Source organism: Thalassophryne amazonica, chromosome 6 (genome assembly GCF_902500255.1).
Source record: "Thalassophryne amazonica chromosome 6, fThaAma1.1, whole genome shotgun sequence".
In the NCBI taxonomy this organism is placed as follows: domain Eukaryota; kingdom Metazoa; phylum Chordata; class Actinopteri; order Batrachoidiformes; family Batrachoididae; genus Thalassophryne; species Thalassophryne amazonica.
Window position 1 is genome coordinate 125574214 of NC_047108.1, and position 17075 is coordinate 125591288.

Genomic DNA, 17075 nt, shown 5'->3' on the forward strand with positions numbered 1-17075 from the left:
TTATTTACACTGACAATGAAATCTCTGCCTCCCCAGTGAGAACGTGATTACGCGTGAGAATTGACACCGTAAAGGTGTCTATGGGGAGCTGCACTAGTTTTAAAGTACTCACAAGACACCCACAAAAAGACAACCAAGATACGGGAATATATTACACACAGTAATTCTTTTGCGTTGTAAAAGTTTTTTTCATTGTACAGGACAATCACTACTCTACTGCATTTTTCTGACAGAGCAATAAGCCAGTTTTGAGTTTATCAGTGCGCATGCGGGCAGAGCTAGCTAACACTTCCAGTTCACAGGTCAATGCATACAAACGAACTGCTGACGCTGGTAAGAATATGCCGTTTTTGAAGCAACACAGCGGCGTAAAATCAGTTACACTCTGGACAAAAACTGTATGTAAACAGTTCAAAAGTCAGTATTTTTATTTATTTATTTTTTGTGCATTTGTTTTGTGTTTGGGAACACAATACCGGTAATCTGTTAGTTGTATTCATTTTTTATAAATATAATACAGCGATAAACTGTGATTATTCATTCTGTTGTTCAAGATGATGACCGTGTTTGGGATTTTATTTCTTATTTAGTTTCTGGACGTTCGTTTTGGTTTGTGTATTGACAACGCGGCTGAGCCGTTCCTGTGAGTTTCTAAATAAAACACAGAGATAAACCGTGACTATTAATATTTACTGCTTTTGATAAAGATGATGACCGTGATTGGGATTTTATTTTATGTGGGGTTTTTTTTGTGCATTTGCTTTGTTTTTGTGATCCTGGGAATGCGTGGTTTGTATGACTTGACCTTTGAACTTACCCAGCAGCCCCCTGTGGCGCTTTCATACCTTTAGTGAGGTTAAATAACAGATTATCGTCGATGAATGTAAATCATTGCCCGTTTTTTGGTCTCTTATTTTTTAAAAGGCGCACAATGGTACAAAGTTCAGAAAAATTCTGATGGGCATATTTCAAATTTTATCAACAAAATGGTATTTTACACATACAGCTTTCCAAAATTTATTTGAATTATTTCATTTTGAACTCGAAAGTACCTGCAAAAAATGTATTTCACTGAGACATCTCTGAGAGAAGAGCATTTTGTGAAATACAAAGGGATAAAATGAAGAAAGATTTAAAATACTTTGATTCAGATCTGCCTTGACGTGGATCCAAAGACCATCTCTCCACAAAATTTCCCTGAATCCTTTCGATTGCATTGTTTTTGTTGTGTTGTTTTTTTGTTGTTTTTTTTCACGCTTTTTGCCTTCAGACATGTGTAAAATTGCTCAACCTCCACCTTCCTCTGTTGTTGGTGGAAGCAATTAGAGATAATGAGACTTCTGCAGTTCATTAAACAGAATATGCCTTATTCTTCCTGTGTAATTACTTCAGGATACTTTGGGACAATTTCAAGCTCCCTCAGCACAACTTTTGGAAATCATCTACAATATATTCTTTAATGCTTTTCTTTGTTTTGAGACAGAATATCATTGTGAAAAATTCTAAATTTATTTTAGTTAGGAAATATAATATTAATTTTAATAATGATCGGAAACCTTTAAGTATTTTTTTTCCCAGCCTCTTCCTGTCACCACAACAGAACCCATATGGGGCTAACTGAATGCGCTTTGCCACATTACCACCATTAACCAGTCTTTTTGTGTACTCCTTGGTGGAGTTGGTCATTATCCTGTGATAGTAAGTCCCTTCGGCTGCTCCTTTGTTTTCACTCAGGAGATCCGCAGGTGGATCTGCATATTGAATTGGCACAAGTTTTATGCCGAATGTCTTTCCTGATGCAACTCCACATTACATGGAGGAATGTGGCAGGGGTGGTGTTTGAACTGGGAACCTTCTGCACTGAAACCAAGCACACCAACTTGGCCACCACCTCACTGCAAAAAAACCTCTATAGCAGACTTATAGCAGCAGTATATTGGTAAAATATCACATTTTAAATATGTATATTCTAACTGAAAAGTGTTTCCCAAAATGCTTAAAAACAACTCCAAAGTCTAATGAATAGAAGAATATATGTATTATTATTAATGTGACATATAATAATAATATAATATATATACATATATATTACCTCCATGACCAGTGAAAGATCAAGGACCGAGACGTCGCCCGGTATGGCGGAGCCGGGGTCCCACCCTGGAGCCAGGCCTGGGGTTGGGGCTCGCACGCGAGCGCCTGGTGGTCGGGCCAAGCCCATGGGGCCCGGCCGGGCTCAGCCCGAAGGAGCGACGTGGGCCCGCCCTCCTGTGGCTTCACCACCTGCAGAGGGGGCCATGGGGGTTGGGTGCAGAGAGGATTGGGTGGCACTTGAGGGCGGGTGGCCCGGTCCATGCTCACAGCCCCTGGCTGTTGGGACGTGGAATGTCACCTCGCTGGGGGGCAAGGAGCCTGAGCTTGTGCGGGAGGTTGAGAGATACCGACTAGAGATAGTCGGGCTCACCTCCACGCACAGCATGGGCTCTAGTACCCAACTCCTGGAGAGGGGCTGGACGCTTCATTTTTCTGGCGTTGCCCACGGGGAGAGGCGGAGAGCTGGGGTTGCATTGCTTATTGCTCCCCAGCTCAGTCGCCATGTGTTGGAGTTCACTCCGGTGAACGAGAGGGTCGTGTCCCTACGCCTTCGGGTCGGGGACAGGTCTCTCACTGTTGTCTCGGCCTATTGGCCGAGCGGCTGTGCAGAGTACCCGACCTTCCTGGAGTCCCTGGGAGGGGTACTAGATAGCGCTCTGACTGGGGACTCCATTGTTCTCCTGGGGGATTTCAACGCCCACGTGGGCGGCAACAGTGAGACCTGGAGGGGGGTGATCGGGAAGCACGGCCTCCCCGATCTGAACCCGAGTGGTGTTCAGTTGTTGGACTTCTGTGCTAGTCACAGTTTGTCCATCACGAACACCATGTTCGAGCACAAGGGTGTCCATAAGTGCACGTGGCACCAGGACACCCTGAGCCGGAGGTCGATGATCGACTTTGTAGTCGTATCATCTGACCTTCGGCCACGTGTCTCGGACACTCGAGTAAAGAGAGGGGCAGAGCTGTCGACCGATCACCACCTGGTGGTGAGTTGGATACGCCGGGAGGGAAGGAAGCCGGTCAGACCTGGCAGGCCCAAACGTATTGTGAGGGTCTGCTGGGAACAACTGACGGAACCCTCTCTCAGGGAGGTCTTCAACTCCCACCCCCGGGAGAGCTTCTCCCAGATCCCGGGAGAGGTTGGAGACATGGAGTCCGAGTGGACCATGTTCTCCACCTCCATTGTTGATGCGGCCGCTCGTAGCTGTGGTCGCAAGGTCTCTGGTGCCTGTCGTGGCGGCAATCCCCGAACCTGGTAGTGGACACCGGAAGTAAGGGATGCCGTCAAGCTGAAGAAGGAGTCCTACTTATCTTTGTTGGTAGGTGGGACCCCAGAGGCAGCTGACAGGTACCGGCAGGCCAAGCGAGCTGCAGCCCGTGCGGTTGCAGAGGCAAAAACTCGGGTCTGGGAGGAGTTCGGGGAGGCTATGGAGGAGGACTATCGGTCGGCCTCGAAGAGATTCTGATGAACAATCCGACGCCTCAGGAGGCGGAAGCAGCTCTCCACCGGCACTGTTTACGGTGCGGGTGGGGAGCTGTTGACCCTGACTGGGGATGTTGTTGGGCGGTGGAAGGAGTACTTCGAGGATCTCCTCAATCCCATCGTCACGTCTTCCGAAGAGGAGACTGGGGACCCAGAGGCGGACTCATCCATTACCCAGGCAGAAGTCACCGAGGTGGTTAGAAAGCTCCTCTGTGGCAAGGCTCCTGGGGTGGATGAAGTCCGTCTTGAGTACCTTAAGTCTCTGAATGTTGTGGGACTGTCTTGGCTGACACGCCTCTGCAACATCGCGTGGCGATCGGGGACAGTGCCTCTGGATTGGCAGACCGGGGTGGTGGTCCCTCTGTTTAAGAAGGGGGACCGGAGGGTGTGTTCCAACTATAGGGGGATCACACTCCTCAGCCTCCCCGGTAAGGTCTATTCCAGAGTACTGGAGAGGAGAATTCGACCGATGGTCAAACCTCAGATTCAGGAGGAGCAGTATGGTTTTCGTCCTGGTCGCAGCACACTGGACCAGCTCTACACGCTCCATCGGGTGCTCGAGGGTTCATGGGAGTTCGCCCAACCAGTCCACATGTGTTTTGTGGATCTGGAGAAGGCGTTTGACCGTGTCCCTCGGGGCACCCTGTGGGGAGTGCTCCGGCAGTACGGGGTCCGGGGTCCTTTGCTAAGGGCTATCCGGTCCCTGTACGACCGCAGCAGGAGCTTGGTTCACATTGCCGGTAGTAAGTCAAACCTGTTTCCAGTGCACGTTGGCCTCCACCACGGCTGCCCTTTGTCACCAGTTCTGTTCATTATTTGTATGGACAGAATTTCTAGGCGCAGCCAGGGTGTAGAGGGGGTCTGGTTTGGGAACCACAGAATCTCGTCTCTGCTGTTTGCGGACGATGTGGTTCTGTTGGCTTCGTCAAATCAGGACCTTCAGCGTGCACTGGGGCGTTTTGCAGCCGAGTGTGAGGCGTCCGGGATGAAAATCAGCACCTCCAAATCCGAGGCCATGGTTCTCAACCGGAAAAAGGTGCTTTGCCCTTTTCAGGTAGGTGAAGTGTCCTTGCCTCAAGTGGAGGAGTTTAAGTATCTCGGGGTCTTGTTCACGAGTGAGGGAAGGATGGAGCGTAAGATCGATAGACGGATCAGTGCAGCGTCTGCAGTGATGCGGTCGCTGTGTCGGGCCGTCGTGGTGAAGAGAGAGCTGAGTAGGGGGGCAAAGCTCTCGATTTACCGATCGATCTACGTTCCGATCCTCACCTACGGTCATGAGATTTGGCTCATGACCGAAAGAACGAGATCGCGGGTACAAGCGGCCGAGATGAGTTTCCTCCGCAGGGTGGCTGGGCGCTCTCTTAGAGATAGGGTGAGGAGCTCGGTCACTCGGGAGGAGCTTGGAGTCGAGCCGCTGCTCCTCCACGTTGAAAGGAGTCAGTTGAGGTGGCTCGGGCATCTTTTCCGGATGCCCCCTGGACGCCTCGCTGGAGAGGTGTTCCGGGCACGTCCCATTGGGAGGAGGCCCCAGGGAAGACCCAAGACACGCTGGAAGGATTATTTCTCTCGGCTGGCTTGGGAACGCCTTGGGGTTCCCCTGGACGAGCTGGGGGAGGTGTGTGTGGATCGGGAAGTCTGGGCGGCTTTGCTTGAGCTGCTGCCCCCGCGACCCGACTCCGGATAAAGCGGAAGAAAATGGATGGATGGATGTATTATTATCATTATTAACTCAATTCATATAGTAAAAGTAAGTCCCTTCAGCAGCTCCCTTGTTTTGCCCTCGTGGGGTCACCACAGCAAATCCAAGGTGGATCTGCATGTTGAATTGGCACGAGTTTTACGCCGGATGCCCTTCCTGACGCAACTCCACATTACATGGAGAAATGTGGCAGGGGTGGGATTTGAACCTGGAACCTTCTGAACTGAAACCAAGCGCATTAACAACTTGGTCACTCTGGGAGTTAGGTGGTCAGGATTTTTATTTATTTATTTATTTTATAATGGTTAAGTAATCCTTAGAAAAAGTTTGAGAAACATTGCATTATATTCATAGATCCATGTCAGAGAGGTGTGCACCTTCTAATTCTTATCATCAGTTTAAACAGTTGGAAATTCATTTTAATGTTAATGTCTGCAAATATACACATTTTCCACAATATATACATATATATAAAAAAGCTGCATTAATAATTGCACGTTGTACAGCACTGTAACCTAACAGATGCATATTATAAGAGCATCACGTGTCTTTTTACTACAGTATTTTGCAGTAACACCTCAACACACCAGCAGCTGTCATTTTTAACCAGACTGGCAGAAGAAGACAAACCTTTCTCCAGTTCTGTCGCGTTGAGCACAGATCGACGGTGCGTCGAGTCAGAAACAGGAAGTGCAGAAAGAAGAGCACATGACTGTCAGCTGGTTCGCGTCACGTGACTGCGCTGTACAAGATGGCAGGATCCGGATATTCAAGTCAACAGCTATTTATGGCTTTTATTGCGGTTTTATTTGTTTTTTTCGCTACGGGGAGCGCCACTTCTCAAGTGCCATTTCTAATATGGTCTACCGGCAGGTAATATGGCGTTTTTATTGTTTATTTCTAAGCGCATAAATTACTGCATCGATCGACATTAGCCAGCTGCTAAAACTTTAGCTAAGTAGCTTTTATAAGCTGCTGTTATTCAAAAAATAATGTCACGGATATTGTGCTCATGACTTGAACCTCACGATTGTGCTTGTAAATAATTATTGTTCTTACTCGTTTGTTAATGTGACTAGTTTTCCTTTGAATAATCTTTGGGTTGTAAAATGAGGAAGAAAGTCCATCAGAGTTTCCCTGAACTCAGTCAGACGTTGCCAGATGTTGTGTTTGTCTTCAAAACTGTCCAAAAGACAAACATTTAATTTGCAGTGACATAAATACAGTAAATGGACTCCAGCTCTTATTTGTGGGCAGCATGATGGCAGCTCGGGATGAGAAGTGAGATTTTATTGATATTGATGCATCAGTATGACTTGTTATTGATGAGTTTTCTGTAGATATAAAATCTATACAAATCTTCAGCATCAAATGTGCCATTTTCATTGTTGCGAGATGCAGAGTTGGCATCGTGAGTTTTTGCAACTACGAGTTGTCTGAAAAAATGGCAGCATTGATAAGAGGAATTAAAAAATGTGTGGGACCTACAGCTTTAATGAATTGAAAACTGTGGAACCAGTTCTCGATTTGCATCCATCCATAAGGATGGCTAATAGTCTGATGTAAATGTGAGAGAAGCACATTATGTTGTTAGTGTGCAGTAATCTTAGATATATCACTCACTCACTCATGTTCAACCGCTTAGCCCAGTTAAAGGTCGGGGGTGAAGGGGGGGCTGGAGCCTATCCCAGCAGTCATAGAGCACAAGGTGCGGTAAACCCTGGACAAGCCGCCAGTCTGTATCTGTGGGTTTATTTTCTATTTTGCTTAGGTATCAAGTATTTACTCTACTTAAATGATCGTACTTGTTATGAGTTATCGTTGTCTGCTTAAACGTGCATGTAAACTGGTTGTAGCTAGTTTAAAGCCAAGCACACACAGAGAGAGACAGGTTTCACTAATTGCTGTCTACGCACAGGCTTTAGGCATGGGGCAGTACTTCCCCCTCTGCCAACAGAAAGCCAATAAGTTAGGAGCTGCCTTTGTACCACCTACTGGTGCCTTTTATAAAAAAAAAAAAAAAAGCTGTTTACTTCCTTTGTTCATGGTCCTCACTGGGCGAAACTCCTGCATGAGCTTTGTGAGAAATCAGGCCTGTAACCTCACCGTAACGAATAATTTAATCTGAGAAATAGTTTGTTTCCAGACCTTGATTGGGACTAATATAAAGGACAGAATGAAGCTAACATAAGGCAGTGGATATTCTTCCGTAACCGGAAGAGGACTTACTTTGGCTATTTGTCTGAAACACGCTGTGATTGGTCGAGCACCATGACATCATCACGTGACCCAACTTTAGCGGGTCACTGGGTTGTTAATATTTTAGTGACACTTGGTGTCACACACATCACACTTGGTGACAAGTTGACCTCCTACCTCACTTCTGCCTTTGGCTCAGGCTCCTACACTGTGCTGCTGTTTCTGCAGGATAAGGTCAGTCCCTGACACCTCTGAAAAATGACTCTGCTGTAACAAACATGCAAATGGTTGTTTGAACAGAGGGAAGTAAATTACACAGAATATGATAGGTGGGGGTGTTTTTTGTTTGTTTTTTTGTTTGTTTGTTTTTGTTTTTTAAAAAGACCCTGACATACTTTGTTCAGCTGATGCAACCAAGGTTTCAGCTGAATCTTCCAGAGACTTTTACATGAAAGATAACACTTGGATACTGGATACACTTGGAGTTTTTCCATACCACTGTTGCTCTGGGGGTTGGTAAGGTTCAACCTTACCTGTGTGAAGTGCCTTGAGGCAACTCCATTGTGATTTGGCGCTATATAAATGAAAATAAATTGAAAATTGAAACTATTTTTTTATTTTGGCGTTTCTAGCTCTAACCCCTCAGACTGCCCTGCATCACTCTCTCATGCTCCCGTCACAGCATGTTCCGGACAAATGGTAAATGGACTGCATTTATATAGCGTTTTTCCATCTCCATCAGACACTCAAAGCGCTTTACAGTAATGCCTCACATTCACCCCGATGTCAGGGCTGCCATACAAGGCGCTCACTACACACCGGGAGCAAGAGGGGATTAAAGGCCTTGCCCAAGGGCCCTTAGTGATTTTCCAGTCAGGCGGGGATTTGAACCCGTGACCCCGGACAAATAGCCAAAGTAAGTAATCTTCCAATCATGGAAGAATATCCACTTTTATATTATAACAACTCACATGCATGTGAGCAAGGTTCTTAAAGCTGTACAGCCTTTCAAAAAAAAAAAAAAACTATTAAAATTTAGTTTCTACTAATATCCAAACATTGTCTGTTTATTTTTGTAACATGTTGCAAAATTACAGCTAATTTTTTGAAGAGCTCATATTTACCTGGGGGGAATTCTATAACATATATTTTAATTTTTAATGCCTTCTACAGGCGGAAGTACATGTAAGCATGTTTTGAAATTGGCTGAAATAACCTTTGACCTTACACAATTCACGTACAAGGGATTGCATGCTAACATCCGTAAGATGTCTTGTAAATCACTTCAGAGGTGACATCTGGTTTCAAAAGCAGCGTTTTTAGATTTAGAAGTCTTTATTTCTCGCTAACATTAGCAAAATATATGAGAAACATATTAGAGTTATAGTGAAATAAGCTGTTTCGGCATGTTTTCCACCATCTTGGTTTGTTTTGTTATAGGGAGGAGCCAGTTCACATCATCATGCCTCTCTGCTCTGATTGGCTGCCACCTTGTGTGTCCCAGCATTCCTTGCGCAAATCAGGGGAAGCCTCCACGTGATCTATGACTTTGCTATGGTCGCTCAATATCACAGACTGTACATGTCACGAACAAATGTAGTTCAAGACTGTCTGTTCGTTTGAATTTTCTCACTTCAGGGAACTATTTATTCATTTTTTCAGGACAACGTTAATTTTGCTCTGATTGGCAATGTCAATATGAATCCCCTATTTAAAGGCTAATAAATTATATTAGTACCAAAGAAAATTCTTTTTATGACCTAAATCTTGAAAAACTCAGAGGCTGTACACCTTTAATGGGTCTGTCATATCGTCCCCACTACCCAACTCACCCGCCTGTAAAACAGTCACCACTCTCAACTACCAGGGTGCTCCATGTAATGACCAAGTTGCCCCAATGAATAGCTCAAGATTGATAATGATGTAAAAATATTTTTTTAAGGGGGGGAGGGGTCACATAATAACTCATGGGGTTGTTTGGGCCATGAACCATACAACTGTTGTAGCCTTTGTTTTTGGAGGAAAGAAGGCTGCATTAGTCAGCTGGATTCCAACTGAGACAGCTGAGGATGCTTAAAGGATGGAGCCCCTGAATTGGGACACACAGCCTCTGTCTCCCACTGAGCATGTGGGCATGTTGCACAGAACATCGGGTGGCTCAGTAGGTGTGTCTCAAACAAAGAGTAGCTGTATGGAAATTTGCTAATATATAGAATGAAATACTTTTATTATCATTACACAAACTACAATAAAATTTAGCAGTTGTCCTGTTCAGGCCATTCACAAATATTTACAATGAAGTAAAAAACAGCCAAGAAAGGTATCCTTTAAATACTGAAAAACGTTTGAGCTTAATGTGCTGCAAGAAAAGTGAGGTAGTTATTTCACTTATTTTGCGTGAGCGTTATAAACATGATAAATTAAATATACAGGTGCAGTGTCAGCATTTGTGAGTTCCATTCACGTATGGTTGTGAGCTTGAGCCATTTCCAGCTGAAATTTTGCTACTTGCAGGGGAGTATCTGTGTAGAGATGCAGAATATAATAGATAAATCATATTCTGCACAGTGTGACATGCTTATTAATGTGAACTATGAACATCTCCAGATGTGGAGTCTGTGAGTATGAACATTAGTTTTGCCCTAAAGCTTCAGTAGATGTGCTTTTTGACAGTTTTTTTTAAATCTCAGACCAGCTCCATTCAAAGATATGCTGTTTTATTTATGGATTTATTTATTCCATTCATAGCTTACCACCGCTGGCCTCACCTGCAGCTGGTCACATCACATCTGGTGACAAGTTGACCTCCTACCTCACTTCTGCCTTCGGCTCAGGCTCCCACACTGTGCTGCTGTTTCTGCAGGATAAGGTCAGTCCCTGAGACCTCTGAAAAGTGACTGTGCTGTAACAAACATGCAAATGGTTGTTTGAACAGAGGGAAGTAAATTGCACAGAAATATGAAAGGTGGATTTTTTTTTTTTTAAGAAGACCTTGACATACTTTTTGCAGCTGATGCACTTGTGCTTTTTGCATTTAAAAATAAAATAAAATTCAGTTAGTACTAGTTTAATGTGAACCTGGTGTGGTTGAGTAAATGGATAAGTAGTAATGAGTTGCAGGGTGGTCTCGTGATGCTGTGATACTCTCGTTCTGGTGTGGCTCCGCAGTTCCTTCCCGTTTTTGTAGTTCTGTAATCCATCCACTGTTCCCTGTTGAAACTTTATGGCCCTGGCTGTGACATCATATGTAACTATTTGTTAAACTGATAACTGAGTGATTTTTTATTTTTTTTTGCATTGCACTTTGCATGGATTCAGTCATCTCTGTGATTTCTGTGGGTTTAATGATTTGGCTGGATTTTTTTTTATGAAGTACTTATTTTTTGTGTTGTGGTTTCAGCTCAGCAAAGATGACTTCACAGTCTTTGGTGGAGTGTTCGGAGATAAGACAGATAGTGCCTTTCAAAACGTTGAGGTATGGATGACTGTAATGTGAGGCTGTAACATCTACGTTCTTAAACGATGAGTTTTTCAGAACAGTAAGACTGATGTGCATTCCAGGCTGCACTGGAAGCTTCTTCCTCGTCGGTGATTCTTCCTGCGGTGGAGTGGTCAAGCCCCGCTGCTGTCTCCACGTGGCTGCAGGAAAAGCTCGCTGTCTCTCCTCTGCTTGTAGATACAGATGCTCCATCACATCTCAGCATCAGTTCATCTGGCAACAACCTCCTGCTCGTAAAACTTCCATACTGCACAAAGTGAGACTTTTTTCTTCTCTTATGCAGATATATACATGTTAATTATGTTAATTAACATGTATGTGTTAATTAACATATACATGTTAATATAATTAAGCCTGTTTTCACCTGCAAAATAGCTGGTAAGAAAGGATGAAAAATAAACACAGTAAGTTGAGTAATATTTATTTATTAAATCCATTTTAAAATCACAAATGTTCACAAAGTGCTGTGCAAGTTTTGAATAAAAACAAATGAAATTTCCATTATATGAAATCTAAAACAGAAAGAGGGCCAAAACACTAAAAGCTACTAAAAAATAAATTTGTAACAAACTTAATAACAAGAATGCCAATTATGGTCAAAAATGCACTTGTCATCCACAAAAGGTCAGTCTGTGAGTTTCAGCAGTATGTTACAGTCGCGACAATGGCAGGTACACAAATACACTGGCTACTAAGTATTGGGTTCTATCAAATCATAGAGGAAAAGCTCAGTGGGATAAGGGGTTGGGCTATCAAAATGTAGACGTGAGTTCAATTCCCACACTATCTGTCTGTGTCCTTGAATAAACACTTCATCTGCATCACCGTGAAAACCCAGAATATCTGATAACTGACTCAGAAAAATCAAAGAAAATGCCATCAGAAGTTGCATTTCCTACTGTGTTATTTGGGATCCATATTTGATGCCACGATTTGATTAAATTATTATTTTTTATAAGATTATTCAAAGAAAATGTGCTGTTCCTATAACATGTTGTTTTATTCAGTGCATTGCTTCTAAAACAAGAAAATCTTTTGCTTTTCTTAATCACTGTTCTATTTTTTTTCCAGGTAAGTGAGCTACATGAAAATTCAGTAAGGTATATCTTCTATTATACATTCCAACTCTAAGGTGGAACTCTACTAGTGTATACTAAGGTACTCCTAAATATTTAGAGAGAGAGAGAGAGAGAGAACACCACTTGAGAACCAGGCGTGGTAGGTTTAAAAGCTTTTTTTTTTAATCCCATGGGAACTCTCCCTACTACATGTCTGTTGACAATTATTTGTTGTTTCTGGAAAAGCAACAAAGCAAACCTGGAGATGGCTACATAGCTGAGCTGAGTATTAGAAATCCAAAAATCTTAGCATTTCATAATTCCCAGTAATGCCACTTATTGTAGGATCTTTCTTTTAAACATAATCAGCTATTTTGTTTTGGGTTTGAAAATGAAAAATCAGTCATTGATGAATGTACTCAGTTTTTGTTTTAGAAATGATGAAAACTTTGCTTTTTAAATTTCTCTAAAGCTTGCACAAGTCATGCAAAGCAACCCTGCAAAACAATGGTAAGTTTACACTTTCAACAGATTTATCCTATGAAATTCACAATTTGAATGTACAAATATAAACTGCAAATTTTTCACATTTGCACATATTAATAGAAATGTATTTGCTTTTCAACAGATAAGATTATTGGTGAAGTTCTGAGTGCTGTGAAAGCCAAAAATGCCCCCTACACGGCCATATACACTGGACGCCAGCCATCACGAGTAAGATATACTGACTGGCAAACATAAAAACAGACCCGTAAATGGACTGCATTTATATTGTGCTTTTCCATCTGCATCAGATGCTCAAAGCGTTTTACAATTATGCCTCACATTCACCCCGATGTCAGGGTGCTGCCATACAAGGTGCTCACTACACACCAGGAGCAATAGGGGATTAAAGGCCTTGCCCAAGGGCCCTTTGTGATTTTCCAGTCAGGCGGGGATTTGAACCCATGATCTTCTGGACTCAAGCCCAACATCTTAACCACTAGACCATCACCTCCCCTATCCCATCTTGCTTTATTTTTATAAATTGTTTTGAACTGTAATTTTACATCATCCAAAGTTTAAACATATAATCAAGAGGGAAGAAAGAACTTAACACCCACTGTGATTCCTTGTTTTTGCAGATGATCTCAGAGGCATTGGTTTCTAATCACGGCGTGGGTCGGTCCTTGCTCCAGACAGTTGGAGCAAATGTTAAATCACCCATCATGTATAACAGTACAGGAAGTCCTTGCATAATGCTTTGGGCTGAGAATCTCTATGTCAGCCTTCATCAGACTACAAACTGGACTGACGTTGCCACACAAGTACCTTCTTTGTCAGGATCCCAGTGTAACGGCAGTCATTCTCAGTGAGTTGGTTTATTTTCCTTTAAAATGCCCAGCACATGTTCATGATGTTATACTTGTTGCCAAGCGAGCGCTATTATTAAAACTTTAAAGATCATTTTAAATGTATTCTTTTCTTTTGTAGTCTTGTCCTCGCTTATCCATCAGGGATTACTCTAAGGTAAGTCCCTAAATACAGGATATGTTTGTGGTTTGAAATGTTATCTTAGTTCCAATAGAACTACAATCTTTATTCTCTAGCAGTATTCCCCTGGAGAACAACTTTCCACAGAGCATTAGTTGGTTCTGTTCAGTACAATTTGAAATATAAAAGGACTAGATTTAATTTGTAAAGAAGATAGGATAGAGTTGACAATTCATTTTAGACTTTCCTATTGATTAGTCCTGTTATAGTTGGAACTCTAAGAATTGTCAGTAAATGAAGTCGAAATAAATCTAAGAATCACTGCTCCCTCGACCCCATACAGCCCAACATTTTATGATTTTGGGTTGTACTATTGTTCATACAATACAGTACAGTAGTTTAAATTACCCTGTGCCATTGTGCCAGCCCAAGGTAATAGGATGAGTTCAGGTAAACTCAGTACAGACCCACTTTCAGACCATGATTGCGAAATCTGGCACAAATAACAGCCTAAACAATATTCCAGATTATATCTCAGTATACACCCATGGTTAAAATGGGCTAGCCTGTTTTATACCCTGGGTATACTCGGTAGTACTATTAAGGCTGGTCTAGTTCCATTTCCTTCCCCAGAATATACACAAACATATAAACCAGTTTCAGCTATTTTTATACCCCAGGATATATTTTGTGGCATGGCTTAACCTGATAATGTTTGATTTGTATTTTTATTGTTTGTCCAGACTTTATCCTAACACTTTGTAGCTTTGGGACTAGTTAAAAACACACTAGTGCTTTCTGAGTTTACCTTGTTCTGAGTAAGCCAATATTCATTGGTGGGCATAGCTAACCAAAAAGTTATCTTCGAAATCCGCTAACTGAAAAGTTAACTTTTTTAATGATAAACTAATCGAAAATCTAGCAGAAGCTACAGCTAACCAATAACCACTATCTTTTAGTATTGATTTCGGTACACTGTCAGCTACTGACAAGCCAGTTTTGACATCAAGCACCGCCAATGCTTCTGAGTAGAATCAAAGGTGATCACAAACAATGAGTCAGACTTCTGTCTTTGTGCGTCCTGCCTACTGCTGTAAGGAAGAGTCATTTACATTCACAGCATACAGTCCACCAGATGTGGGCAAAAGGCAAAAACAGAAAAGCAGGTTTGACTTGTGCTTTGATTTAAAAACCAAACTAATTACGGACGGTTTATTGATATTAATGTTAACTCTGTCTTTTAGTTTTAAAGTAATGCACTAATTCTGAAAGTTAAGTTTGAACATTAAAACTTGATGCCAAAAGGCATTATGGGAAATTGAGCCTCCTCATCACTGGTTGATTGGTTGTTAAAAAAACAACACACAAGTTACTCTAACTTCCTGTACATTGTGTTGTGACTCTTCCATCGGTGGTTATTTGTGCATTTTCATTGATCCATTGAAATACACATTACCATTGTTACAAGATTAAATAAGAGTATCAAGAACAGAAATAGTCAGTTATGGCTTTTATTATTAAACACTAGAACTCTTAGCGAAACTCTGTTGTATTGCATTACTGGTAAATGTCAACCAGATGGAGATATTGCTCCATTTCAAGAACTTGAGTTTCATCTGTTATAGGACACCGCCAGTGATGACCATCCCGTTGCTTATATTAGTAGAGAGATGTGCAGTTCTTTTAAAAACTTCAGTTAATGTTGTTTTCTTGACTCCAGTTTCAGCATGAGTGTGCAGTTCTATCCAGTGTCTGCACGAAACTGGTTCACTCTGGACTCTGTGGAGTTGGAGTTTAATGGGGAAGTTGCATCATTCATTGGGTCACGGGGCATCTACGCACCTTCAGAGTATTCTTTCCACTGCCAGTCTGTCACCAGCTTTGAGGATGCTCTTCTAGTGCCAAACACCACCACTGGAAACTCATCCATGTGGAAGCTCAATTTTGTCGACTTCCAGGTACTGTCACGTACAGTGCATTCAGTTACTGCCTCAGCGGGTGGAGTAGAGTATTTACTAAGGGGATGGTGTCCATTTGACTTATTTTCCATTTAATTAGTTATGTTTTCTTGTCATTTTCTATTCTCCTGATCCAGATTCAGGGCTTCGGTTTGGCAAATGGAACTGATTTCTCGTATGCCAGTGACTGTGCAGGGTTCTTCACACCAGCCATTTGGATGGGCCTGGTGACCGTACTGCTCATGCTGTTAATTTTTGCATATGGGATGCATATGCTCATGCACCTGAACACAATGGACCGATTTGATGACCCCAAAGGGCCGTCAATTTCAGTGCCTCAGTCAGAGTGAAACACACACACACACACACACACACACACTCTTCAGTCCTTTAGTGCCTCCTGGGAGAACTTCCTTGTCAGCAATGTTTTGAGTGTTTGTCTTGAGGATATTTATGAGCAAGATTGACCTTTCATTTGTTTTTGTCTGTTCTTTTCTTTTCTGAATCATCCTGCTTGTGCCTTTTTTTTTATATTGTTGAACTGCAATATGGATTCCATTTAGTCTCACCTCACTTGCCAATGCCAGAATTCATGAAACTTTGTATATTTGAATACATTGAGTGAATGTGCTAAAATGTTGTTGCCAACTAAAGTAGTTTTTTATTAAATTGCACTCACCAGAGATTGCCTTCTTTGTAAACATGGATGTATTTCACATCTCATTTCTTCCGTGGTAATGCTGTAATTTAAAGACCAATGATTTTGTTTTTGCACATCATGTTTGTTTTGAAGGAATGCTATTTTGGAATTTGGTAAGGCAATGTCACCTGAAGCAGACTCCCCCCCACCACCACCCTGGATGGGTCATCATTGTGACTCCTCAAAGCAATCACATTAGTTGCAAATCAGAACTAAATTACATCTCTTATCACATGTGGAAGTTCTCCCAAATCAAATGCAAAACATATGGCATTTTCACGTAATTTTGGAAAAATCTGAGGATCTGGCGGTTGGAACGTCTGGGCAGACAGGAAAATCACGAAGCTGCCCTTGAGCAAGGTTCATGTTGCTCCCAGTGTGCAGTTGAGTGCTTTGCACGTTAATATGAAACATCATGTAATGCACTTTGAGCACTTGGATCAGATGGGAAACGTGCAACAGAAATGCGGTCCATTTACCACTGATCTGTCTTTAATGCCCGTTCTCACTGCAGTCACAATACGTAGAACCATATCAACAGCTGGCACAAATCTGACATGGGAAAGGCAAAAAAAAAAAAAGTTACACTACTAAAAACAACCCGTTCAGTGTGGTATGCATGCAAAAACAAAAGTGTGTCATTCAGGTCACTTCAGGTGGCAATGTGAACATAACCTTACTAGAAGGTTGTTTTTGTTGTTTGTCTGTTCATTCTTCAGTCTGTGCCAATCCACTAATTTTGTCTCTTCATTTTCTTTTTTGCATAAATTTGAGAAATCGTTTCACTCTAACAGTTTTTCCTTCAGGTTCACCAACAGATCTCATTTGATTTTTTTATTTTTTTTTTTTTCCACCAGACACTGCACCTATTGAAGATATGTAATTTGTAAATAAAAATAATAAAAATGACGACGT

The 17075-nt window shown here is 42.2% G+C and overlaps 1 protein-coding gene across 2 annotated transcripts; it reads left to right on the forward strand.

Moving 5' to 3' along the window:
- The first annotated feature begins 5973 nt into the window (after positions 1 to 5973).
- atp6ap1b (ATPase H+ transporting accessory protein 1b) lies at positions 5974 to 16455 on the forward strand. 2 transcript variants are annotated; one of them, XM_034173377.1, is made up of 10 exons: positions 5974 to 6146; positions 10221 to 10341; positions 10873 to 10947; positions 11034 to 11227; positions 12502 to 12539; positions 12658 to 12743; positions 13154 to 13380; positions 13503 to 13538; positions 15223 to 15460; positions 15598 to 16455. In XM_034173377.1, the coding sequence occupies exons 1-10, from the start codon at positions 6025 to 6027 to the stop codon at positions 15808 to 15810; spliced, it is 1350 nt and encodes a 449-aa protein (XP_034029268.1). In that variant the 5' UTR covers positions 5974 to 6024; the 3' UTR covers positions 15811 to 16455. The 2 variants fall into 2 exon arrangements, with proteins under 2 accessions (XP_034029268.1, XP_034029269.1); XM_034173378.1 differs by lacking the exons at positions 5974 to 6146; positions 10221 to 10341 and adding an exon at positions 7467 to 7706.
- Positions 16456 to 17075: the final 620 nt, after the last annotated feature.

Bases quoted from the DNA above. Each gene is read 5' to 3' on its own strand.
- atp6ap1b (XM_034173377.1), top strand. From the start codon at position 6,025: ATGGCAGGATCCGGATATTCAAGTCAACAGCTATTTATGGCTTTTATT. The intron at 10,948-11,033 runs GTATGGATGACT...TGTGCATTCCAG, and splicing joins GTGCCTTTCAAAACGTTGAG to GCTGCACTGGAAGCTTCTTC. The intron at 12,540-12,657 runs GTAAGTTTACAC...GCTTTTCAACAG, and splicing joins AGCAACCCTGCAAAACAATG to ATAAGATTATTGGTGAAGTT.